General features: G+C 31.9%; 1 protein-coding gene across 5 annotated transcripts in view; it reads left to right on the top strand.

The window, feature by feature from the left end:
- Positions 1-27,221, top strand: part of LOC127851656 (uncharacterized) — a 47,095-nt gene extending 19,874 nt beyond the window's left edge. The window contains exons 1-16 of one of the 5 annotated variants that reach the window (XM_052385473.1): positions 1,121-1,319; positions 8,460-8,677; positions 9,115-9,243; positions 10,840-10,935; positions 11,802-11,944; positions 12,583-12,619; positions 13,137-13,189; positions 13,293-14,161; positions 14,343-14,457; positions 14,839-14,996; positions 19,814-19,883; positions 20,173-20,310; positions 21,638-21,813; positions 22,155-22,323; positions 22,416-22,529; positions 22,682-27,221. In XM_052385473.1, coding sequence (XP_052241433.1) covers positions 8,466-8,677; positions 9,115-9,243; positions 10,840-10,935; positions 11,802-11,944; positions 12,583-12,619; positions 13,137-13,189; positions 13,293-14,161; positions 14,343-14,457; positions 14,839-14,996; positions 19,814-19,883; positions 20,173-20,310; positions 21,638-21,813; positions 22,155-22,323; positions 22,416-22,529; positions 22,682-22,872 — 2,670 coding nt within the window. In that variant the 5' untranslated portion in view covers positions 1,121-1,319; positions 8,460-8,465 and the 3' untranslated portion in view covers positions 22,873-27,221. Of the gene's footprint in view, positions 1-1,120; positions 1,320-1,686; positions 1,801-5,376; positions 5,687-8,459; positions 8,678-9,114; positions 9,244-10,839; positions 10,936-11,801; positions 11,945-12,582; positions 12,620-13,136; positions 13,190-13,292; positions 14,162-14,342; positions 14,458-14,838; positions 14,997-19,813; positions 19,884-20,172; positions 20,311-21,637; positions 21,814-22,154; positions 22,324-22,415; positions 22,530-22,681 lie in introns of those variants that run through there. The other 4 variants (XM_052385471.1, XM_052385472.1, XM_052385474.1 and 1 more) reach the window with 4 other exon arrangements.
- The last annotated feature ends 451 nt before the right edge of the window (positions 27,222-27,672 follow it).

The following is a 27,672-nucleotide window of genomic DNA, read 5'->3' on the forward strand; positions in this document are numbered from 1 at the left end:
CTGCCGGGGGCGGGGCAGTTTTCTTATATTTTTATAGTAAAAAAAGCTTGTGAACACTCTTGAAGTCACATTTTTTGCCCAATCATCATGAAACTTGGTGAAAAGATTGGTTTTATATATATCTCAGATGAGTTTGCAAATGGTCCCGATGGGTCAATAAACATGGCTGCCAGGGGGGTGGGGCAGTTTTCCTTATGTGACTATATAGAGCAACCTTGTGATCGAACACTATAGAAGATATATATTTTGCCTAATCATCATGAAACTCTATCATTCACATTTCTCAAGCATTCTTTATCAAATGTGTTGAAAGATCTTAGTCAAGTTTGATGATGAGCAAAATCACATAATTAATGCCATAATTATTGCCCTTAGATTGTCCAAATTTTCATTATATTATACAAAATCCTTGTAAGCAAAGTTTGATGTTTGGTAAGGGGGGTCAACTCAAAATATAGGTCATCATTTCAAATCTTACAAAAACACTCCCTACGCCATAGTTTTGGTTAAATAATGATGAAACTTGACCAGGATGTTTGTCTGGTCAATATCTAGGTCAAGTTTGACATTTGGTAAAGATTGAATGAACAGACTCTTCTCAGGTGAGCGAAATTGGGCCATCTTGCCCTCTTGTTAATATTGCCAATGTGTGCACATCTTGGTGCATTTCATTGGGAACCAAGTCATTGGTCCCTGGTTCGAATCCTACTCAGACCACTTTATTTTGTATGATAAAAAAGTTATCACACGATAGCTCCACTTCACCATACATTTGAGGGGATTAGTGTGACTTCATATTGCGTAATCTATAGACGGACGCCTTAAAACCTAGTGTTCGGCGATAAAAACATAAGAACTGAAACTTTAAAAAGCGATTTTGTACCCGAAGCAGACAACTTATTTGTATAATAAGATTATTACAATTACGGCGAAAAATTAATCCCTCTGTTCATTTTTTTGCAAATTTGGATTAATTCGGCTGAAAGTTTATACACCAATGAATGCAGAAAAATATAACTTTATTCCGAAAATATGGCTTTAGCTAACACATTTAACAGATGTATCAAGGTCTCTTAACATATGTGTGTTATTTATTGATTAATTATTTAATACACTTACAATGGTATAATGTGCATAGCGACCATTACAATATATTTATCAATTAACTGTTTACAAGTATCAAGTGTACGCGAACTGTTAGAACTTTTCAGTTATTGAAGTCGTTGGGGAGGGGGGGGGTTATGTCCCTTTACACTTTTGTTCTAGAAGTTGAAGAATAAAGGTCACGTTGTAAACAGGATTATATCATTAAATGAAGGGTAAGTCATACCAGCTGTATGTTTTCGATGTTATTTTACCATAAACGAATATCAATATGATAAGAGGTCTATGTCAATATGATTTTTTTTGACTAGTTTGATATTTTCGTAATTCATTTATTGTGTAATTAAAATATATCATCTATCGATTTTCATGAAGGGTGTGTAATAAAATGCAACCAGTGAGATTTTTATAATTTAAGAAACACTATAGCTCGAGTATATTGTTGTAGATTTAATTTCACTTATCACTGAATTCAATGTTTTTTAGTATTAACACGAGGCACGACTTGAGCAATTTTCAAAACGAAAGTAGAGGGATTTCCCATGTTTAAATCAGCATATTAATTAACAATTGAGGAAGAAATGAAGTGTAAAAAGGTCGCAAATAGAGAAACTTCTATCAACGATTTTAGTTTTCTGCTCACCTTAGCACAACGTGCTTATGGGGAGGTTTACCATATTTTGCTGTCCGTCGTCCGTAAGTCTCTAGCTACTTCTGTTTTTTTTCTCCAACGACCTCTCGTGCTGACCCACACGTTGTAACTAACTTTCACAGGAATTATCATTTTATGACTCTTTTTCAAAGTTTAAATTGTTTCGGTCTGTTCTATATATTTAGGTCACAGGAGCTAGACAGTTATTTAAAATCTTCAATGAAATCATAATTATGTGTCAGTGATTGTTAATTTCAAAGTGTGTAACCTTTGTTATTGGTCCTCTAACTAGTGTGTTCAAATCACGCTGAATGCCTCAAAACATGCCGCGTCACAGAAGACTTTTGGTTTGTTTTCACTGACATAGTAACTACATTTTTAAATTTTGTTTCATTAATTGCATGAGTCAGGGTAAATATTAAGTGTGAAACATTCTACACAGGCCCTCTACAAAACTGGTTCAATTATGCCTCTTGGTGTCACAAAAGGGCAAGCCCTGTGGGTTTCTTCTTTTCTATGTATATTTATATATATATATATATATATATATTTATATTTATATAGTGAAATTCTACGAAACCTCAAAGCCGAGATGTTCTTTTCCTTGTTACATCGTTTGTTGGTATTCTACCAGTCCGTTAAAATAAAAACTGGCCATATATAGGGTTCACACGATTTATCTACACGTACTTAATGAAAAGCTTAAAAAAACTCCTTCTATGCAACAACAATGGGCCATGGGTTTTAAATTTGATGCATAACATCTTATTGTGATTCTCTACAAAGATTTTTCTGAATAATGAAAATATATTCAACATTCAAATTTAATATTAATATGTATATATGTTGGTATGAAAATAATTAAACTGTTCACTGAAACCGCAAGGCCCATGGTTTGTTATTGGCATTTCACATTTTGAAGTATTCGTCTGCTAAATTTGTTCAAATAATTTCCATAGGGTCAAATCTTGTCTGTTAAACCAGATTTTTATATATATTTATTTACACAATAACTTCAAAGATGTTCTCTGTAATTGAAACGGTCATTATTAAATATTTGGTGTGTAACATTTTATTGTATTCGTCTACTTTTGTCTAAATTATGCCATTAGACCAAAGGTAACCACGCCACAGGAGTCGCATGATTTTGGTATGCTTTTGAATCGACTAGTATTTGAATCATATTTCTGAAACACCGATGTAAATTGTATATTAAGTTGGTTGTTTACATCGTATAGTGATACTATACCACGATTTTTTGCAAAGCATGCCCCTTGAGGTAAACGTTGACTTACGTTAGAGGCTATTGGAGATATGAACACAGTGAAATTTTTCATTTGTTCTCATGCTGACTCAGAACTTCTCAAACTGTGTCAACCAGTAAAAAATAACATATTTAAATAACAAGGTTATTACAGTATTACACAAACATCACAAAGTAACACGTAGCAGTTTTTATACGTAGCAGTTTTTACTTACAACTCTTGTCATGATATGTGGACACTCTCGATGTCGGTTTATACGCGTTGAAATGATAAAATAGCACTTTTCTCTTTTGCAACGGACCTGGCAAAACATAATCGATATTGATGAAACGTATCTTGCTTTTTTAAATGTTTAAGTAATAAATCGGTAACCGCCAAGTAAAACCTAGCATGCTATTTCAAATACATATGCATATAAATAATAAACACTTTGTAAACTATACAATACATTCTATTTATTTATTATTATATTTCAATAATTAATTATATGTGCTCAGTAGAAATATAATACACTTTTTTTTCCAAACGTCAAACGCTTTCCAATTAGATACATATTGTTCAAATAAGTATGCGTACCTGATTGGTTTTGTGATTTCGTCATCACTTGGTAGTATCGTGATGTTCAATAACTCATATTAAGAGTGATCTGTATGTGGCTTTGAACTAACGTACGATATGGATGCTGAATTAGCTGAAAACGTGAATGGCGGCACCAGCCATGTATCAAATGCAATTTACTTTGGGTTTAGATGGAAAAAAAAATGTACCCCTTTGAAGACGTTGCTATTAACACTTGTTTCAATACATCAAGGACGCATAAAGTCATGTCAATATGTGGTGGTATTTTGTGTTCTCTTTTAAATGAACACTTAATGAAACTTGCACTGCAATAACAGAAAAGAAACTATCGATCGCTATTAGAAAATTACCAAACAATGTGAAGAACACTCAACTAGATACCCTAGGTATCTAGGTATCAACTAGGTACTAGATTTACCAAACAAATACACAACTAACACATGCACCACGATTGACGAAAAAATAAAGTTCTAAAATACCGTACTTTTTACAATTATATAGTTTGTATTGATTTAAGTTATGTAATATACCAGTCGTGATATTTTAATCAATATAAACTAATAATTGTAAAAAAACATAGGTATTTTACAACTTTTCTTTTCTTCGTCGTCGTGGTTGACAGTCCCTTTAGCGTTTAATAAGAGTAATCACGCTAAATAAAATGTGTTTATTATATCGGACGTAAGCCATCAATTAAAGGCGTCTTTATAAAATTCCTACACATGAATACTAATTTTATGTTTGTGTTTATGTTGAGGCAGCTGGTTAACTAGTAACGATCGAACTTAGTTATGCCGGTACTTTTGACCTCTAAGAATTACCTTGATGTGTGAGGTAGGGAGATGTTATTACCCAAGAAATGCAGTCGCTTCATGGTTGTTATTTGTGGCAATTTACCTTAAAGTAGCAACGCAGGTTTATGGCAAACTTTGGTCTTTATGGTGGTATTGACCTTTTAGGTAATGTTTTACACAGGGCTTGAAGTTAATTGATAGATTGCGTGTGTGCTCTGTTATTACAAAATCTCTCCATACAGGACACAACTTATGCATTTAAAATAATTGTCTAGCTGTTTTACCGCCAAACTTTGACATTTAACCACTAACAATAACCGTGGCCTTTGAAGTAGGGAGACGGTTGCCACACTCGATACGCCGTTCTATATGGTGGACATTTGATGAAATTTAATTTTAAAATCGACCATCGTACAGCTGAAAAAAGAAATATTGCTCAGACGGACAGACGTACAGATGGGAACTGCGATTGCTAAATGTGATCTTCATCGAGAGCGGGGAGGGCAGGGTGGGGGGGGGGGGCGAATTAACAATAATCAAACCTCGGGTAACAAAAAGAAAATATACACATGTAACTTGACTGAAAATATCATGAATAATTTTGCAGTCAAAGGATTGTAACTGCGTCAATCATATATTCAATTGCAATAATAGTTGTCTTACCTGTTACAGCAGTACAATTTTTGACTGTAGTTGTAACAAGATGTGTGTATGATTTGTCCTGATGTCCTAGTTTGTGAACACAAGTGATTAGAACTCGGTCTACATATTGTTATGATGAACATTCTGACCAAGTTACATCAATATTACGAAATTAGTATAGCCTCTAGAGAAATAAAACGTTTTTCCAAGGTTTGATATGATGGCCTAGTTTTTTTACGAAAGCGACCCAGGTGTTGCCTCTGGGCTGATAACAGGGTTTATTTGAAGATTTGATCCAGTTACCTTGTTGTTACCTCTAATATTCTCCAAATAAACATTCTGCATTATATAGTTTCATCAAGAACGTTGAGATACAAGTGGCCTCTATAGAGTTGTGACACTATCTTTTAAAGATTTGACTTGGTGGACTATTGCAATCGGCTTCGTCACAACTTGCCAACATGTGTCTCTTCTCAACTTACAGGAACGCGCTATGTACTTACGCATCTATTTATATTATGTCGGTGACGCAGTAAAAAGTAGTGCACGCATACAACCCGTGACAAATCGTGGAAATGCGCATTTTCGGTATTGTTTGTCCATATCATATTGGTATGGACGGTGGACATTCATTTAAGTGTTAAAATAGGGTAAGTCATACTAGTTATATGTAATCGAGGTTATTAAAACATAAAGGTATTGAATAGAATTCTAGGCTTACGTGAGGCAAATATGGATTTTTTATATGTCCTTAATATACTTTTAATGCAATTAGAATGTATCTTCTTTCGATTTCTATGAATGGTATATATTTAATTAGAATGCAAACAGTGAACATTGTATAATAGAAGAAACACTTTGGCTTTAGAAACATTAATGCAGATGTAATATATATTATCATTGAATTGAAAGTAATAAATTGTCAAAAGAATGAAAGTAACCCGTTTTAAGCCAATTTCAAGATCGAAAGTTGGATTTTCCATTTAAGTGTACATATCAAGCTCTACACTGTATGCCTATTTGTTAATTGCGGGCAGCTTTTAAAGGCCTGGCCCGTGTTCACAAAGCTATCTGACATCGTTTTTAAATTGACATTAACTTACATTCTATTGCGATTTTGCGATGTCAATTGCAGCCAATTGTTTGTTGTTTCATATAATTTTTAGCGCATGCGCACAGGCTGTTGGGCATAAGATCGAGTAGAATAGTCAATAGTATTGTTGATGTGCCTCTGGATGTTATAATTTAAGGAAAATGATAACTTGTTTTTTGTCTCTCCAGAAGCACATCTTAGCACTACCAAATGAAATATCTTCGACGAGTGCACAAAAAGGGGTGGAATTAGTTCATGCGTCGATGTATATGAAACCCGCATAATCGTTAAGTTCACATATTGCGGATATGTTGACTAGTTATCTGAATAACTTTAATTACGACATTTAACAATTAATGATTGGTCCCAATGTACTCTTCAACTGTTTCAACCGCGGACGTCAAGATCGCATTATCAATAAAAAAAGACATAACTACTGATTCTTACCTATGAAACAGACTGTAAAGTTTGAGATGTTGCCATAATTTATCTACAGACACTTCAATAAACATGTTTTACAGTACTGACTAGACCGGTTTGTCACGAAATCATTTTTTAAGCGATATATTGAGTTAGAAAATACAGGATAAGTTAAAACTGAGTTTATTTGCATAACCACCTACTTAAGATAATCAAATAACATGTATATCAGCAATAAGAAACATGGTTGATGCCCACCATAAACGGTTGTTTAGCTTATAAATCTCAAAGTTCACGTCGTTTTGTCTAAGTTGTAAGATCCGATATCATATATCACATATGTACAAACTCAGACAGTCTAGGTCTGCGACAAAAAAAAATGATCAAACTTTTATTTTGAACTTAAACAGACAATCACATCAGAGGCTTTATTAAAATTTTACTTCACCATGATGATAATCTCCATATATACAACAAATTTAAACGAAATTCGCAAGCCTTTAAAAAGTGTTAAATACAGTGGCAGCAGAGTTAATGAACACTTCTCGGAAAAGTCAATGCGTTTAAAACATTTTTCCTAACAAAATATCAGAAATTATGTACAGTTAGTCAGGATTCCCGACCTATAATCATGATAAAGTACAAACAATTAATACATCTAAACTCTAATTTGTACGAAATGTAAACCTTGCAAATGAAACTAACCAATCTTGTAAAGTCAATTTAACAGGGAAGGCTCAAACTCACCGATATTACCGCTTTTATACACGCAAATAAGTCTAGTTTGGTCCGCAGAATAAACGAAATAAACAATACACTTTAATCTGAATGAACTCAAAAATTCCTAAAAAATGTCATCGTCTTTTGGAACAAGATAAACTGAAATGAGAGCGTAGGGCATGTAAATAAAACGATTATATTGAATATCCCGACTTTATAAAAAACAACAACATACCCTTCTTTGCCTAAACTAGATTAATAGGCCCATAAAGGTCTTAGAACACATATATGACTTTAGGTCAAAAACCTAGTATGCATTTGAAGCTTTTAAAACCCTTTATGACATACCCGCAACAGATCAGCTAAAATAGTGCACATCGTCCAAAGTATCTCACTAATTTACAAACAACAATTATCTGAAATGGGATTTGGTGATTTCAATACACACATTACTGGAAATTTCGTCATCACTTGGTAGTATCGTGATGTTCAATAACTCATATTAAGAGTGATCTGTATGTGACTTTGAACTTACGTACGGTATGGATTCTGAATTGGCTGAACACGTGAATGGCGGCACCAGCCATGTATCAAATGCAATTTACTTTGGGATTAGATGGAAAAAAATGAACCCTTTGTAGACGTTGCTATTAACATTTGTTTCAATACATCAAGGACGCATAAAGTCATGTCAATATGTGGTGGTATTTTGTGTTCTCTTTTAAATGGACACTTAATGAAACTTGCACTGCAATAACAGAAAAGAAACTAACGATCGCTATTAGAAAATAACCAAACAATGTGAAGAACACTCAACTAGACATCCTAGGTATCTAGGTATCAACTAGGTACTAGATAGACCAAACAAATACACAACTAACACATGCACCACGATTGACGAAAAAAAAAGTTCTAAAATACCGTATTTTTTACAATTATATAGTTTCTATTGATTAAAGTTATGTAATATACCAGTCGTGATATTTTAATCAATATAGACTAATAATTGTAAAAAATACGGTATTTTACAACTTTTCTTTTCTTCGTCGTTGTGTTTGACAGTCCCTTTAGCGTTTAATAAGAGTAAACACGCTAAATAAAATGTGTTTTTTTTATCGGACGTAAGCCATCAATAAAAGGCGTCTTTTAAATATACACATATATAAATATATGGTATTATATTATTACAGGAAAACATGGGAGTAGATATCCAAACACATCGCTGTAGAATCGGATCATTCTGTATCAAGAATAGTTCCAGAAGCTCTGGCGGCTTGACGGGGTGCAAACCTGAGGAGGCAAATGGTAGCAATGATAAATCACTACTCATGGTCGTGCTTGTATTATTGATGACGTCTCGAAATGAAATGTTTTACTCGAAGAGTGGTCTAACAAGCACTTTTCTGAAGTAAGTAATAAAGATTTAAATTGAAAAAAACTTATTTTTTTATCACATTCTCTTTTTTGCGACATAAGCAGACGTGTTTTAATATCACACGGATGTAGTCAGCATTCATAAATGTGTTTTTGCTTGTAGTTTTGATCACATCTATGCTATTTGATATACATGTATATTGGCCGTGATTTGCATGTTTAAACGTTTGACACACATGTTTAAAGTCACTTCTTATGCAGCAATATAAAATTCCTACACATGAACACTAATTTTATGTTTGTGTTTATGTTGATACTTTGAACTGATTATTAATGGAATATTGTATTGTTTTTGATCACAATAATATACACATTTATCAATATCATAAGCATTGTAAATGCAATTTAAGGTGAGTTCGTATCAGTTATTCAACTATTTTATATTAATTATATAATTTTTCTTGTTTTAAGAGATATTGCAGAATTCAGAGAATCTGTAAAAGAGTTGCTGTCAAACAATTCTACTATACAACACTGCAACAATCAAGCATTTGGTCATGATATGTCTCAGGTGTTGCTGAAATATACGTATGTAAACAGGTGTGTTTAATTATATGCTTTTGTGTGGTCTTTAAGTTAAAATCACTGATTTAGAATAGGTCAACTATCAGAATTTGAAATACAAAAATGTATAATATAGCTCATTTTTAAGGTTGCATAGTGAAATGACGTCAGTAATCTGACGGCATGACCTTAATATTCACGCGAAACTTTTTATTTTTATACTTTCAAAATATAGTGATAATGTATTGTGACAATTCACTAAAAGCAATGCCAATCGGGAAATATTATATTATCTGATCTCAATTCACCTTAATCATGTTTTATCCCACATTACAGTACAATATACTTTAAATGGGTTTTCAAAATTATCTACATTTTTTCCATTATTATGTTATTTTTTTTAAAGTTATGACTCGTTGTTATATTGCCATTGTTCTGCAATTTAAAGCGTCTAGACGTACCCCAATGAAAATGAATGTTGTTTGAAATGTTAAGCAATATTTTACCAGGAAGCACCATATGGATGTGACATTTTTAGTTTTGATCTTAGTTCTTTCTTCTGGTTATTACGGGAAATCATGTTTCCCAACTTGGTTGAAAGTTTTTCATTAAAATGCATTTTGCATTCATTTTTCATACAGCTCATAAGAATGTGCATAATATTGTCTTTTTAAACTTGACAACATACGAGGAATATTACATGCAAATGACAAATGCCAATTTGTTGAAGTCACTTATTGTGACTTAGCTCAGTTTCACCTTCACTATTAAGACAATGCTGACCTAACACGATATGGCAAAACAAACGATTGTTTAATTAATATACGTTGTTAATACATTTTCATTATATGATAGAATGGAAATATATTGTTCACTTAATTTTGCCAAACAGTTCCTTTTAAAACACATATGAAAAAACACCGATTTCCCGTTCACCCCTCGATAAATAATGCCGATACTTTCATAAAACAAATTTGCATCCCGAAAATCCAATATAAATGTTTTTAATAACATGTTGCTTTATTCACTTGATAACATGTATTGAAATACATTGAACACGTCCATGCAAGGTATTTCCCAATGCCACATGTGACCATATATATTGACAGAAACTCAATACGTTATCAATGCACAATAACACGTTACACGCAATGATTTTATCATATAGGTTGACTAGCAAAAATGCACTATACCAGTTTAACGCAACCTTTATATAATAGAAGTTAACAAGCACATTTGACGCTCACCGTCCGAAGTACAATATAATTATAAAGTGTTTAAATATATTATACGGAAACAAATCGTCTCGTGTGGTGAGCGAAGACAATAAACACTTTTAGCAAAACAACCGTGTGCTTTACCAATAAATAAACAACTGAATGGTAAACAGCACTCTTTACCGAAAATGTTTATACTTCCAATCAATAGCTCAGTGAATCGATTACAAAAAATTTTCGTTGGAAAAGTTTCATAATACTTACTTGGATTTCCTCTCATTTCTCTGCATTTATATTAAAAACGTATTCAACATGTGATGTAAACCTTCAGCGATCGGTTATTTATTTCGTAATAATACATTTGTATAATTTTATGTAAAATTGAGTAGGCTTATTTCATCCTTATTCTTTTTAGAAGCTTGTTTGATACAGCGACAATGCGACATTTCTGCTCGGACACTCATACTGAAGACAACGCTACAATTTTAAACGAAGGACTTCATACTTTGCGGTAAACTTTTTTGTTTTAAATTAAATATTGTTTTCATTGCAAACCACACTGCAGTGATTATTTCATGCGCGTATTTTGTCTTAAATATATATTCAACTTGTATTATGTTAAACACAGAATCGTGTTGTCGATCAACCTAACATGTATCTGTATCTCTTTAAAAGTTAGATCCGATAAACTTTTGCCACACATGTTTGTATTCAGATTTTGTGGGGCTCACTGTTGAAAAAAGAACATCGATTCAAAGTTTCCATGCAAACAAATTGTACAAAATGTGTTTGAATTTACTTACCCATGCATTCTGTACACTATTGTATTTGAATGATTGCATATTTTGATATAACACTCACTGGACAACATAAAACACTCTAACAATAAATAAGATATCACATGTGTATTAAAACAACATCGAATGTCATCGCAAGAAACCGATTATCATTATTCGCTTTAATTTATTATCAACCTATAAAAATAAGTTAGATTTTTCATCCGTGAGACAAACATAAGCACCTATTCCGGAATGCAACATAGATGTTACTCTTTGGCATACGGTGCATTCAAGACATAAAATACGCTCCATATTGAACTAATGAGCATTTGCCCTTATTCATGAATTATAATATGTTTCATTATCATTATACAAAGGCTCATTCATAATCAACCTATACTGCATGGTGTTAATAAAAAAACGTTAACAAATGTTCTCTATGTATTGTCGGATGGTCACATTATGTTGATTCTATATAGAATTATGCCCTACTCCCCCAAAAAGTTAAGTGCATGCCATTATCAGTTTAACAATTTTGATAAAAAGTGTTATATAAAAATATGTGTTGTGAGTTAATGCTATTTTTTTACTATTAAAGCGTTGCAGAGGAGAATACGTTTTTGTATGAATGTATAAATCGGACGCTATTGAGCATCATAAAGACTCATTTAATGAAGTCTGGTGTAGAACTTAATCCTGGCCCTATACCCTCTATACCTAGAGGAGGGTGTTATCTCGAAGGTAGTATGTTGTATGCTATATCCATTCATTTCAACATATTTTTTGTTACATTATGAAATAATAAAATCTGCGTTTTAGTATCCCTTGTGTAAACAATTGCTCATCGTTAAAAAACCAGTACAACAACGCAACAATAATACGCGAACACATAATATGTAATTTTCGCTGCTTGTTAATAAATAAAAAAACATGTAATAAAATGGTAAACTATTTATAAGGCTGATTTCTAGCTTAGGTAACATCAAAATGAACTTATGAAGTGATTGTTTATACTTAAAACCAAACATAATTGTGTGAGTAATTTTGTTCACCAATGGTTGTGGACACTTGTTCCTAAAAAATAGTTTCATATAAAAAAATCCTAGAGACCTCACATTCCAATATTCTTTTTCGTCTTGATAAGTCCAGTGTGACAAAAACATATCAATGCCTTCAATATAGTTTGTTTAGCAGTAGTTTACCGCAATATTTCGTTACGAAAAGTATACCTTAATGATAGGTTGTTATATATTTGTAACTTATATTTCATCGACATTAATAATACATATTCATGTTTCAACTGTTTATATATGTTATGTTAGTTTAATATCAAGTGTATTGTTAATGATACCTATACATTTCTTTGAATTGGATTAAAGGGAAGAGGAACATATCAAATTCGTCAACGCCTGACTGGTATGAATATTATTATACGATACATATTTAACTGTTTTTACTTCACGCTATTTTGTAAAAGGTGTCAATGCAAAAGTGAGCACACGGTTAATACAGTTTAATAACGTTATTGCTGTTAACACTCTTATCTCTGAAACATTGGATGACCATATAATATATGTTATTGTTATTGTGTTATTTTTGACAAAATTGTCAAGTTCACAAATTAAATACTATTTTATTATGCGTTTATCTTGACTAATGAGGTTATTTTAGAAACCTTGATCCTGTTGCAAATAAATATATAGAAAACATAATTGTTTGAGGGACTTGCAATGAACAGACAATCTGAGAAAAACATTTAAAACCAAACAAGTCTGACTATTGTTCTCGATTTATTAACCATTAATGTTGCACATGATTTTTTAAAGGTGAAAACACATTAATTATATTTATAAACCAAATATAAATATGTATTGAATAATCATATTATATTACGACTAATTTTACTTTAATATATGCACATAATACATTTCAGCACTAAAGATTCCCATAGTGGGAAAGCTATACCGCGTATTGGTTCTGTTGAAGGTACTTTGTTTATGCACGTTTGACTGTTGTTACGAATGTATTGCCGGTAGAATGTAACAAGATTTTAAATTTGTGAAATGAATATTGTTGTGGTATTTTTTAGCCGATAGTTTTTGGGGCACACATATTTTCAAAATGGATCTAAGTGATGACACACAGAGCGGTTTGCGCAACAAGAATACTAAGAGAGCTAAATCCTTTGCTATCAGTCGGATACTCGATGAATTTTGCACATTTGGCGAATATTGTCAATTGGAAACTCCACCTCTGTTTTACCTTTGGAAAAGAAATGCATTTGTGGTGTTACCGTCAGTCTCATGGTGGAAAGAACTGGAAAGAACATTTACTGTCGTAGATGTTTATCCAGCTGCTTTTCTCGCCTTCAGAAATGAGTTTAGGCAATCGTTCGTATGTCGAGATGGACATAAGCTTTCGTTTTTAAATAAACTCATATTACATGGACATGTCGCTTCCATCAACTTCTATGATATAACTGTGACGAACCCGTTCGGCGGCTTTCATGGCACAAGCGGAAATCGAAACAGTAGGCATATTTTTCCAGACACGAACGAGAAACATACTAATCCTTTAAATAAATCGGCTGATCAAGATAAATACCCAACACAAGTTTCAGAAGATGATGTATTATTTACCGAAGGGACACAGACGGAATTAGTTCGAGACGAAAATACAGAAAGTCCTAATCCCATGTCATCTGATGTGTTGGTGTATAACGCAACGGTACATAATGACATTTGTTGGGAGAGTCTACCCACAATACATACGGATTCCGTCAATAGTGTTCGAGAAATCCGAAACTCCAGCAACCGTTTGGATCGAATGGAGTTGAATCATTTAGCCATAAATGGATATCAAAATGCTCGTGTTGGAAACAGCTCAAATGACAGATTGTTTTCAAACGGGAACTCTAGAAGTTTGAATACAGCAACTTATTTACAAAAACAATATCCGGTAGGAACGATTGTTTTGCCTAAAGTGTGAGAAATGTTATATTTTTTCCCGTGTATATACGTTAAGATTGTTATTTTTTTATCTCTCAGTATATTAAGTTAAAAAAAAAAGTACATTCAAAGAAATAATAGGTTCATGAAACGCACTTAACTAATTTTGTTTTGTTTCTAAATTTATTAAGGGGGCAAGATATCCTGATTACGAAAACGCGATTTCAAGGAGGGAGACATATCGAGGCTGGCAATTAGCTCAACCAAATCCAGACACCCTTTGTTCCGCCGGTTTTTTCTTCACTGGTAGGTCCTTTCTATTCCAATTAAACCCATAAAACACATATTGCATTGACCAATTTGTTGTAGCCGTTACTGATTATCTTGAACAAACAGTGTCTATTTCATTGTGAAATTTAGTGTTACGAAAGATGTTACAAAATGCTTTGTTCGGATGGGGAAATTACTAAACGAAGAATGCGTTCTTTTAATTTCTATCGTACAATCAACAGACTAGGCTTGAAGAATGTTTAAGTATTATATTATGAAAGACACATGTGAAAACAACGAGGCCATATGCAAATAAAAACAAATGATATCCTGAGAGTTTTATATACTTTATTTTGCTTTTTTAGTAGAATATTTCTTGATAAACGAATAAATAAACAAATACTATAAATCAATCAGGTCAGAACTACGACCTCGTGCGGTGTTTCTGCTGTGGTATAGGACTGAAAGACTTTACAGACACGGATGATCCAATGCTGGAACACGTGAAACACTCTGCTAACTGTCCATTTATGATTGACCACTTTGGAAGTCGCGAAGCCATTGAACAGTATAAGGTATGTATGCAAGATATAAACATGCCTTTGCAAACACTAAATTTATCAAATCCCACTGCATAAGCTAAATTTGAAATATTCAGTTTCAAAATATATTTATACTTACTATTGATATGATAGTTATGGGCGGTTTTCGGCTTAGCTGTAAATCAAGCATTGGGCTATTTTTCGGCGTGACTGTCTTTCTTGCCAAAATGAATGTAGCGCCTATATTTACTGCAAATAAGATGGCGCACATATTAATGTTACAGTGAATGTAAATTTACCAAAAAAATGCTGTTTTTTGCAATTAAGGTTTGTGATAAAAATGTGCATACTCTTTTAAAACAGCAGATACAAATAAGTTTAAGCCATACATTCACATATTATGCTACTAAATACCTTACATTTATAAACAATTAAGATTAATTTATATTATAATCATCAAAATATATTTTCATTAACAGAAACAATAATAATGATATTTATCTTTAAAAAAAACGGCACTGTCCAAATTAGTAAAATGGCCAATTACCCGATCAGGAAGTAGATCTCTACGTATAATCGTCACGTCTGCCTAATACTAGAAGATTTTTTTTTCTCATTTATTAATGCCCTCTTATGAATTCATCAATTACACAAAGTAGAAATGTACACAAATGAGTGGTTTAACATTTTCATAAAGTACCAACTCCCTTAACAACACGCATGCACATATACGCAAAAAAATACATAAACATGCGCACATACATAGACAAGAAAAAAACGAAAGTAAATGAACATAATATATATATAAAAACATATTAGAATTATGCATTCTCTTATAATAAGTATACTTCCTTTCTCACATATGTTCATTAACACAAAACAATCCCGCACACACTCACATCACGCACACTCTTTCACACGCATCATATATTCTATAACATGTTTAACGGTATGTATTATAGATAAATATAATATACATATGTTCATAAACACACACAATTTCACGTACACTCACATCACGCATAATCTCACACACACATCATATATGTTAAACAGTATGTATTATGGATAAATATAGAAACAATAGTAATTCTTTCATCCTGTGTTTCTGTACTTTATAATTATAAATAAAGTTGATAAAGAACAAAACGAAAAGGAGAACAAATACGACAACGATAGTTTAGTAATTGTATGGGCATTGTCATTTGAAAAAAACTGTATATGAATATTAATTCTTACTTGAAAAATATTGGTTGATGTGGATCCATTTTTGTTTGTGTGTTTCAATTTTGTTTTTAATAAGGGCAATTTCTTCTTCTGTTTGTATCTTTAATTTCAAATAGTTTAAGAATATGTTAAATTTTGGAATGCATTTCTTTATTTTCATATTGAATATGAATACTTTCATCAAAATGATAATAAAATTGAGAACTTTACTGTGTAATTTAATTTCTGTATTTCCAAGCAAGGAAAGCAGTTGTTTTATTTATTTCAATGTCAATTTTCACTCGTTTAAGGAACTTTTGCAGTTCTGTCCAAAGAGTTTGGCTACATTTACATTCCCAAAACAAGTGATCGATTGTTTCAACGCTTTCTTGACAAAAATCACACAGACTGCTATTTGTTAGTTTACATTTTGTAAGAAACTTATTTGTTGGAATGATTCTGGATAAGAATTTGAATTGAAAGTTACGTAAGTAAGTATCAATTGTTGACTTAAATGGAAGTGTATATATTGTTCTCCAGTTGAGGTTTTCTTTTAAATTAAGGCATGAATTCCACTTTCTTTCTATACTGTCATCGATTTTACTTTGTGATTGTAACTGTATATTGTAGAGAGTTTTGTTTACCTGCTTAGAGTTTTCTATTATATCAACAAAAGTTTTCTCTGGTAAAGTTAATGCATTGATTCCTTGCGTATACAATATTGATTTATATTCATTTGGTATAGCAGAAATTAGTGAGTAGAAGTTTAAAAATTCATGAGAGTCAATGTTGTATAAATATTTTAACTCATCAAATGTATAATAAGTATTTTTTCGATAATTGTACAACTGACCGATAGTTTTTATATTATTGTTATACCAGTTTGTCAAAAAGATAGAATTGTTATTTACTTTTATGCATTTATTGTTCCATATGACATGTTTACATATGGGAGAACTTTTTGAAACATTGTATTGGTTCTTAATACTTTGCCAAGATGTAAGTACATCTTTTAAGAATACATTATTTTTACTTACAGTTTGTATTATAGAATCATCGAGATTGCTTTCAAATATAAGACAGTTACCGAATTTGTTTAGTTTTTTTCCAATAGAGTTTTCCATTTACTTTTATTATTTTTTATCTAGATATCGTTTTACCCAGCTCGCTTAAATGGCATTTAGAAAACAATCAATATCCGTAAGTTTAATGCCGCCATTTTCATAATCTTGTGTAAGACGTTTTCTTTTAATTTTGTCTGGCTTATTGTCCCAAATGAATTTAAATATTGCTGTTTTTAATCCTTCTATTACTTTTGTAGATGGATTAGGGAGAACAGAGAGAGGGTAAATTAGTTTTGGGAGCGTAAAAGTTTTTACTACTGTGACCTTCCCCATAAGAGTCAGTGTCCTATGTTGCCATTGTTTTAAAATGCATTCAAATTCTTTAATTTTTGGCATTAAATTGTTGTCTATGTTTAATTTATGTTGATTATAAAATGTTATACCTAACGTTTTTGCCCCATCAGATGTCCAAATGAATTTGTTTTCTGTGCTGTATTTGATGTTGGAGTTTTTTAGTGATCCGATTCTCATGACTGTAGATTTTGATGCGTTGAGGTAAAGTCCTGATATTTTTCTGAAATTTTTAAGAGTTTGAACTAATGTTTCAAATGAATTAGGTGAACCATCATTAAAAAAAGTTGCATAATCTGCAAAGAAGGTCTGTTTTATTTCGACCTCATGTATTTCTATCCCTTTAATATTATTGTTTTTATAATATGTAGTTTGACAGTAATTCTAGACATATAATTAAGAGCGACGAAGACAGAGGACAACCTTGACGAACACCTTTTTCTATTTTAAAATTTCTAGAAAGATGGCCATTGTTAATAATGACACTACTTATATCATTATAAAATACCTTGATCCACTGAATTATATGAATACTAGAAGATTTATGGTGAATGATTATATGGGACATAAGTAATGGTATATTGTTACAATTCTAATATTATTTGGAAAACTTAATAATCGCAAATTTAACAGAGCCTGTATTTACTTTTATAAGTGTGTACAAATGCTAATACACGTTGAAAAAGTCTTCTAAATCCGTGAATGAATTCTATAATACGAACGCGAATGTGTTAATTCAAACGCATTTAGTAAGAGTACGTTTTCATTTAAAGTCGACTTATATTTGCGCCCTCGGTTTTTTAACACTTATAATTATTTGAACTTGTATTGTTATTTCTTTATAAATGAACTCTACAAGTGAGCTGCGTTGAAAGAAGTATTGCTAATCACGTTGTTTCCGTGTGTTTGTGTTGGTTGCGTATATTGTTATGTGTATTGTTCTTTGTTGCTTTGTCGCTCTGGTCGACCATTGGCGCCTTGCTATAAATATAGGAACATGTGCTACAAAACGGATTCTCTCATTCTCATGCAGCTGAAGTTTGAATGTAGTTATGTTTGTTATAAGTCTACGGTTAAAAAAGAATATTTGTTTTACGTTTGCAATTATTCATTTTTCCTTACTTTACTATCAATTTAATTTCATTGAAAATAGAATGGAGTGGTGCATGATCGGATTTTCCACGATGCATAGTTAAATAATGACGGAATTAAGCGCAAATGTATTATGGATCAGGCTGTCGAAACATTAAAGTGTAAAACAATTCTCGTTAATAGTTTGGAAGCGAAAATCTGCGGTCCGATAAGACGATTTACCATTCATATTTGTCTTGCTTTTATAAATTTAGTATATCGGTGCCGGCGTTGTGCTAAGAATAACTGCGCTATTCATATTATTAATCTTGAATGCGATTTTTTTCCTATAAATCCTACCTGTGATAAAAAAATATTATATCGTTTTTTTATATAAAAGCATGAAGACATAATATAGCGTTTTAAGCAAATGCAAATTTTACTGCTGTATATAGAAACAATGACTTTAAGCGCATATTATTTCACTGCAGTGCATTTCCGAGTCACTGCTCGTTCAGTAAGTGTTTGTGTAAGAATGTGCTATTGATACACTCAGTTGTATAATTCTAGCACATTCAAGCTTTTAAAATGTACCCTCAATCTGTTAAATTATAGCTATTAAAACATTGCAATCAGATTTTATTGATTGTGTGGTAAGAAACCATACTCATAAATGAGTATACCCATACATATGCACCGTGAAAAAAACATACCGGATTTGTACATAATCCGATATTGATAAGATAGTAGTATAATAATCTGAGGTCATACGTATGTCGTTGCTATTCACATGACAACATGTACGTTAAGAAAGTTTACTGCGTATCTTTCCTTTTGTCTTTTGTTTTATACAGAGAGGGCTGACATACATGATATAAGTACTTATAGGCGACTTGGCATTGAATTTAATTATTGCCATAAAAATTGTATACTATGTGTATCCATGCAATGAATTCAGTACGACAATTGTTTTACGGCGAAAAACATAAATAACTGGTGTAAAAAAGCATTTATATTGGCTTAAATAAACTGAATATATTACTCGCCGAATGTTGGCATTAAAGTTATTTCTTTATTATGTATTTAATATGTTACACATTAATAAGTGTAGCCAATTGTAATTATTTGATAATACTATGTGTTTATGCGATATGGTAGCAGACACACTTACGTCCAGATCCAGAAGAAATCAGACAAAGGCAACGTCAACTATATCAGCAACAACAAGGTAGTGGTCGTGCCTCAACAAAAATTTATATTTTTTCGAATGTGTGTTAATTATTAGCACGTTAAATAGCAAGCTACGCAATTGTTTATGCGTTTCATGTCTCATCCGTGTGCATGTCAATCGATTATTTACTTTATGATTGAAGTAAACATATCAATCTTGGTACGTGTTGAAATAGTTCTGTTACATTTGTATTGATATGTGATATAAGTTCACGTATTAGACATAACACGATATAAGAAAACATTGTTCAATGCATTTGAAAGCTTATTGATTTGACACGTCATAGGTCGCCCGATATCAAACTACAGAGCCAAGCACGAGCGGTTCCGGTCGCTGTCAGCTCGCTTAGATACGTTCACAAACTGGCCTCCATATTTATCCCAGAGACCAGAGCAGCTGGCAGAAGCAGGGATGTATTACACAGGTAATCTGTTTAAATATTATTGATGACACCACACGTACATTTAAGTATGTGCAATAATACTGGTGATATTGTGGTACGTGACATACGGATGATTGATATTCCAAGCACATTTTCTATTCATGCAAAAACATGTGCAAATTTTGTTACTTGCCATTTTATTTTAAAAAATCTAACAATTGTATGAATTGTTCGCGACATTTTGAGAATCGTCTGTAACATATCTACAGTATTTGAAGTATATATAATACATTTTATAACTTTTGAAATAAATAGTAACTGAAAACATTGCGATCGATTATCAGTAAATGTTTATTATATTGCAATTGTGTTGGCAAGTTGAAAAAAGCATTCGTTTTATAGTATAATAACTAAACGTTTTACGTGGGTTTTAACAAAATTAAAAACTAAAAGTAGGATGAATCGAAAACATGAAACAAATAATCTTAAATCTTTACTTACAGTTGTAATCATGCATGTGAGCATCTTTTCTTTAACTTGATACCAGGGCACCAACGATCGTTTTATTAATTTACATAGATGTAAAATACATTTAAATTTCCAAGTAAAGGAAGACTGTTTTCGTATAATTATTCATACGTCTTCTTTAAATTCGCTTTCCGTCGATGATTTGAATTTCTTTTTTATGTAAACACTCATTTTTCTACAATTGCTTGAAACGTGAATGCTGTAGTTAATCCGAAGATGAAATCTTTTCATTGTAATATTTTGCCTGGCCTGTTTCTGTTGTATTTCTCAGTGCTGTGGGAAAATCGAAAAACATTACCATAATAAATTCACCAATATTGATATCTTTCATACCATTCCCACTTCTGTATGGGATTGTTTGAAAGTATTTTTATTTCAGTTCCTTGTCATGTTCCGGAGTATTAACATATTTTTTTCACATTTTCACATCGGTCTAGTCCTATAGGCCTAAATATTTTTTTTTTATTTCCTGCCTATCTAAAAAGCGGGTTTCAATTAATATTTAGTATCAATATTTGCAATTTCACATCATTTCGAATATTAATAATAACAACACAACGGAGACAATGGTTTTCTGAACCTCTCCATTAATTAACAATAAACGGCTGTTTTCGAGCTATGGTGATTGAATTTAAAATTTACAGTTAAAATACACACATCATTCAAGTCAGTAAGCATTAAATAGATATGATTTGCCAAATAATAATTTAATGTATTTGTTTGCAACTCATGCAGAAATTTTAACAGAGATCAACTGATGATGAATATTAAACGGAACCATATGCCCACTTTAAACATAACGTTTCAAGTGTACACATGTGGTTGTTTTATTGAGTTACAGGTATTGATGACCATTGCCGCTGCTTTGCCTGTGACGGCGGCTTAAGGAAATGGGAACCAGGAGATGATCCATGGATAGAACACTGCAGATGGTTTCCGGCCTGTCCATATGCACGCGAAGTAAAAGGGGACGAATTTATCGACCTTGTTCAATTGTCAGCAGATCAGGCAGCAGCAGTAAGAATTTTCTCTTGTCAAACAAATGTATGTTTATCTTAAACGTAACATGATTTAAGTGTAATTTACACGTTATATTTGGGCATTTCAGATCAAAATAGTTTGCTCTTTTCTTAAAGTTGGTTTGTTTGTAATGAAAATCAATAAACTTTGAGTACATTTATCAAATTTAAGTTATATTTTCAATCTATTAAAACACCCAATAAACAGCGGCATTTACCAAATTTTCCTTTTTTAGCAAATTACGCTCGTATTGTTACAGTTTTAATCAGATCTATATCAAAGTTTTCGCATAAAGATTGAGCGTAAAGTTTTTTTACTCGTAATACACATTCAAACAGGAACACGCATCTAATCAGCAAGATGAAGTGAATGGGGCTATGGCTGCATTGAATGTGGACGACAGAATTGTCCAACAGATTGTTCATACAAATCAAACCATACTTACACGTGACATGGGTTTTACTTTTGAAGATGTCAGGAAGGCTGTTCTAGAACTTGTACAACAAGGTAATTTCTTATAAAAATAATATGTTTTTCATTTTTCAAAGTTTGAAATGCTCAATATTTATCGGTTGATAATAAGATATTATCTTTTTCAGGAAACAGCGATCCCAATATGGATGATATTGTTTTGCGTCTTGAGATAATAAAGGAGAGGACACACATCGGTGAACTTTTTCACATACAAGAATCAACATCTCAGCCAAATAAAAGTAAGTCTTTGTATACCAAACTGTGTTATAATCTTATTTAGGTTTTTTGCGTAACTTTAATTTGTGATTTTGTTTCGTTAGTTATACAGTCAATCAGTCGGTCGGTCGGTCAGTTACAGAGTGTAATTGTTGAAATGATTTTAACTTTTCAGATACATTATTAGAACAAAACCAACGTTTAAAAGACCTTCTAATGTGTCACATATGCCACAAAAACCAAGCGAATGCATTGTTTCTACCTTGCACCCATCACAAGTACTGCTTGGAGTGTACACAGCATAGCGATATGTGTCCAGATTGTGGGAGACCGATAAAACAACGCATTCGTACATATATGGGGTGAAACCATGACTACTACGTTTTAGACTGCACAATGTAATAGATGTCTAGACATCTGCAAACCGACGAAAGAAAGGATTCGTACGTACGAACTTAAACATGTAAAATATGGAAACATATTTCGCTTTGTTAAATGTTTGCGCATAATTCATTCATTGAATTTTGCTTGAACTTATACAGGTCAAATCATGAGTGAATTAGTATACGACGGTGTGTGTTTGTCAATCCATTTTATTCAATGTTACAAGCATATAAATTACATTATTCCACAGACAAATTATCAATCTACATTATATGAAGAAAATCGAATATTACCTGTTTCGGATTGCTTGTCTGGATGAAGATATTATTTGCCAAGCTTGATGTGTCATTGACTAGTTTATTGAATAAAGCTTATATTGTAAATCGAAGTAATACTTTAATTGACGTTTTTTTTTCATTTTAACGTTTCAAGATTGTGTGATTTTTGACACAGTTTTAAAAAGGTAAATAAGTATGAGTTCGTTATGCAAACAGTGTGTTTATACCATCATGCCATTTTAAATTAATCCTCTAGAAAGCCAGAGCTATATTGGATTTTGTTTTTGTCTTTCTAAAACATGTTTACGTATTGACATTCTTAAAACCTGTATTTAGGTTTGGTTCTGCAAGCAATACAGAAGTTTGACAAAAAGCCACCATATTTAATTTAATATGAATACTTTGAATTATTGTGCAACTTTATTTATTATATATGTTTAATTGTACGATCATTATTTTTAAAATTTATATTTGCATCGTTAAGTTCGATTTGCCATTAAATTTATTTGTTTTACTTAAATCGTTCAATTGGTATTGGTCATAAATTACACAGTTTGACTGATTTTGTTAATAGGGCACACGCGCTGTATTTTATTTTGCTGTAATCATCGTCTCAATTAAATAGGAATGCACGTTACCAACGTGTTATTTTTCAACAAACCTATTTTGATTATACCATGTTAGAGATAAATGATTTCTGTGAAAGCATTGTATTGTTTGGTTCTGTAGTCAAATACGTTTTCGGAAAATTTTATATATTTTCCCAACAGCGTTTCTCAGACAGCCATTTTTTTTTAAAATACAATGAGGATCATATTTTCAGAAAAATAGATTTTATTCTATGATTTTTCTTTACGTTATTGGGGTTTTAATTGATTTAAATATGTATTTTCTTCCAAAATCATAAGGTCTGTTGTTGTAGAGTTTAATTAATTTAATTCTGTTTGAAACATGCTTCAACCAATTTTGAGTATCGATTAATTTGTCTATAGCAATTGCTTTATTATTGTACACATGAATAACTTTAAATTTAAATGCCAACATGTTTTATTATAATGATAGTTTGTGCGTTTACTTAATTGCAGAATTTAAAGCTGTTTAACACTCTAATTTTTGACGACATGTTACATAACATACAAATGTTCGATGATTGAAAGACAGCAGGACTAACGATATTTTTTGCATGGGTAGAATGGTAAGCAAATATAAGAAAAATGCGTAACATAAATGAAAAAAACATGTCAATTTCTTTCATTAATCGAATATATATAGTTATGCAAATTTAACGGATATTGGTAGGCATCGTTTCGTTATTTACCAAGATGTAACGAGCGTTAGTTGCTTTGCTATGTAACTACATTAAACATTTTGATGTTTGAAACAATGTTCGTCGTTTTTATATTATTAAATGTAATGCATACAGTGCTGAATCACAATGATTTTCGTTATATGATTCGTGTCCTCTGTACGAATGTGTAATTAAATATTTTCGCATAATTTTAAAACGAAATAATGCACACATTGCTGCCCATAAAAACAAATGCGGACTTACACCTTATGTCTAGATTTTGTTGCAAGATTTGAAATTACAAGAATGTTCATACATTTACCGCAATATATAATGAGTTGGGGGTCTACGCACTCGGTATGCAGTTTTATACGTTTTTATAACTTTTTACGTTGGATACATTTTGTTATGTCATACCGGAACTGTTACATGTTTTTATGTTTATTTGTTGTACGCGTTTGTGTCTTGTTAGACACTTTTAAGTACTGCAGCTACTGCAATGGAGGTTACTTATTTGATTTGCGATGTCGATGAAATATTATGAGTTGCTGTCCTGTTAGAGGGTTGTCCACAAGGCGAAAAGGTTTCAGCTCCCACTCCCTGGAGAATGCGAGTGTGTTTAGTTGCCTTCATACTGTACATGTACGATTTCCCCAGGAAAGAGAATAGTAATTTAGCGTCAATTAACGTTTTACCGATATGAACGTCACCAATATCGTGCGGGGTTAATGATACTCGCAATACATAGTCTGTTACGCCATACGGCTGAGGGAGATCAAGCTCGGACAGAATTTAAGAGCTTAATGATGTTAATATGTTCAAGACTGATTATCGGTTGTTGGTATTACAACAACCATTTAAATTGACTGCTATTAAAGGTAAGAACAAACGTTCAATTAGCCAATATGATATTGCCATAAGTTATTTCGAAGTTTAAAAATAATGCTAGCACTCAAAGACTAAGATTTCGGGAAATAATATCCTGATAATTGCCCTACGCTTGCGGACATTTGGTTACAGTTCTGTAGTGCTGTACGCAAATTAATTGAAGTACGCAATGTGTCTAGGTGAAAGTTATAATGGATTTCTGAAAATTATGTTCGGAGTTTTACAAATGTTACTTTTGTATTGCTACTCTAATTTGCTCTTTACAATCATGCTAGATTATATTCAGGCTAATGTATAAGGGATATCACTTTTTACATTTGTATATGTACGTTCGTCCAAACTTTTTATAATATGGTAAACATTTATAATTTATTTTCATTAAGGTGAAACATTGCGAAACTTTAGACTGTGTTGTGTAAATGTAAATCGTTATTCACTACGTATACTGTTCGTGACGATAATTCTAGCTCTATGGTAACATATCCTTTTAACAACTTATTAAACAAAATATACCCAAGGTTTGCAATAGCACATTATTAACACATTAATGCAGAAAGTAAAAACACTGGGTTAACAAAGGCATAATTGATAAATATTGAGTTGTGTTGTCAATTCAACATGGACAGATGAAACAAGCAGCATGTGTTGATTGTTTTTAATTTGAGTGCTTAACTTATCATTTCCACGATTATGTTGAAATGAGTATATTGCCCTAAAATTAAGTACTTTCGATGATGTTATACTTTAAACGTGATTAAAAAAGACATTAACAATCGCTTCTGTCATAATTATCTTGCTTTTAAAATCATATTAAATACGCTGTTTTTGTTTTACACTAAATAATTTTTTTTCTTAAATCTATCAATTTATTACATCTTTGTTGTTTTATTTAATTAGTCATACAATATAAACATTCTACTGCTGTGATCTTTACAATTAAATTTCACGTTTTATCATCACACACTTTATGCATTAAATCTAACAATGTCTTCAAAACATATACATCATTTTATAATAAAGCAAATACGAATGTGTACAAGTGTTTGCTTTAGTGTACATTGTAGTGTTGTACATATTTTATTATCATTTTATTGTATTTTCTCAATATACTTTAGCTACGTAGATTTCCTCGGCAGCATATTGATTAATCAACATGATATGTTCCAGCACTGATAAAAACACATGAATGAAAGTGGTTTATTCGACGATGACAATAAAATAAGGGTTGATCAGCATCCAAGTAAAGCTTCTATAGATTGTTGTCAAATGAAACAATGCTGTTAACGTATATGTTTTCATTTCTAGCGAACTCTATTTTGAGTGTGTGTATGATTTCATCACTTTATATATTGTAATTTGTGCTAAAAGAACAAATACAAATTTAATAAAACTAGATAAATGGTCTTCTAGAGTGATGATACTATGGTTTTTAATCAAATATAGATTAAAAACCACGAACGCTATGAATTTTTACATTCCTCGAAATATAAGGCGTTTTCAATAATAAAATGTTAAATACATGCAATAATTACCCGTCATTCCATATATTTCAGCCGTTTTCTAGTTATTGTACAAGAAACAAAGTAGAATATTTTTATCTAAGTTTCATTGTATTAAAATGTCTGTACATGTCTAGCGGATATTGGCAAACAATCTCTCACAATTAGTGTCTCTTGCTTAATCAGTATATCAGGCATTGTCCATGGTTTGAGATTTTGTGCTATCAAATGTAATCAACGGCTTTTGATTACCTGTAATCAAATAAAATATAATCTGTAAAAAATAAGGTTCTTCGTAAAAATTATTTTATTGTTTTAATAACGGTAAACTAGAATCACTTGCATTATAAACTTAATAAGTACTCCATTACATTTCTCGAAGGTTAATACAATTACATGAATTGGTGTTTTAAATAAAGGAATGCTAAATTCGCTGGTACAAGTATATTTTGTTTGTTTTATTGCATGTGTTCGCTGTTTTGAACAGAATGTTAGTCATATTGCGATGGTCAGTTAGCAACCGCACCCTTTTCATGAGGCAGGTGGTTTACTAGTAACGAGTAAACTTAGTTATGCCGGGACTTTTGACCTCTAAGCATCACCTTGACGTGTGAGGTAGGAAGACGGTTATTACCCAAGAAAAGCAGTCTATTTATTGTTGTCATTTGTGGCAAGTAACCTTAAAAAAGCAAAGCAGTTGTATGGCCAACTTTGGTCTGCATTGTGCCATTGACTTTTGACGAAACGTTTTACACACGACTTGTAGTTTTATGATACATTGCATGTGTGCGATGTTATTACAAAATCTCTCCATACAAGAAAAAACTAT

The sequence above is a fragment of the Dreissena polymorpha genome, chromosome 11 (genome assembly GCF_020536995.1).
Source record: "Dreissena polymorpha isolate Duluth1 chromosome 11, UMN_Dpol_1.0, whole genome shotgun sequence".
NCBI lineage: Eukaryota > Metazoa > Mollusca > Bivalvia > Myida > Dreissenidae > Dreissena > Dreissena polymorpha.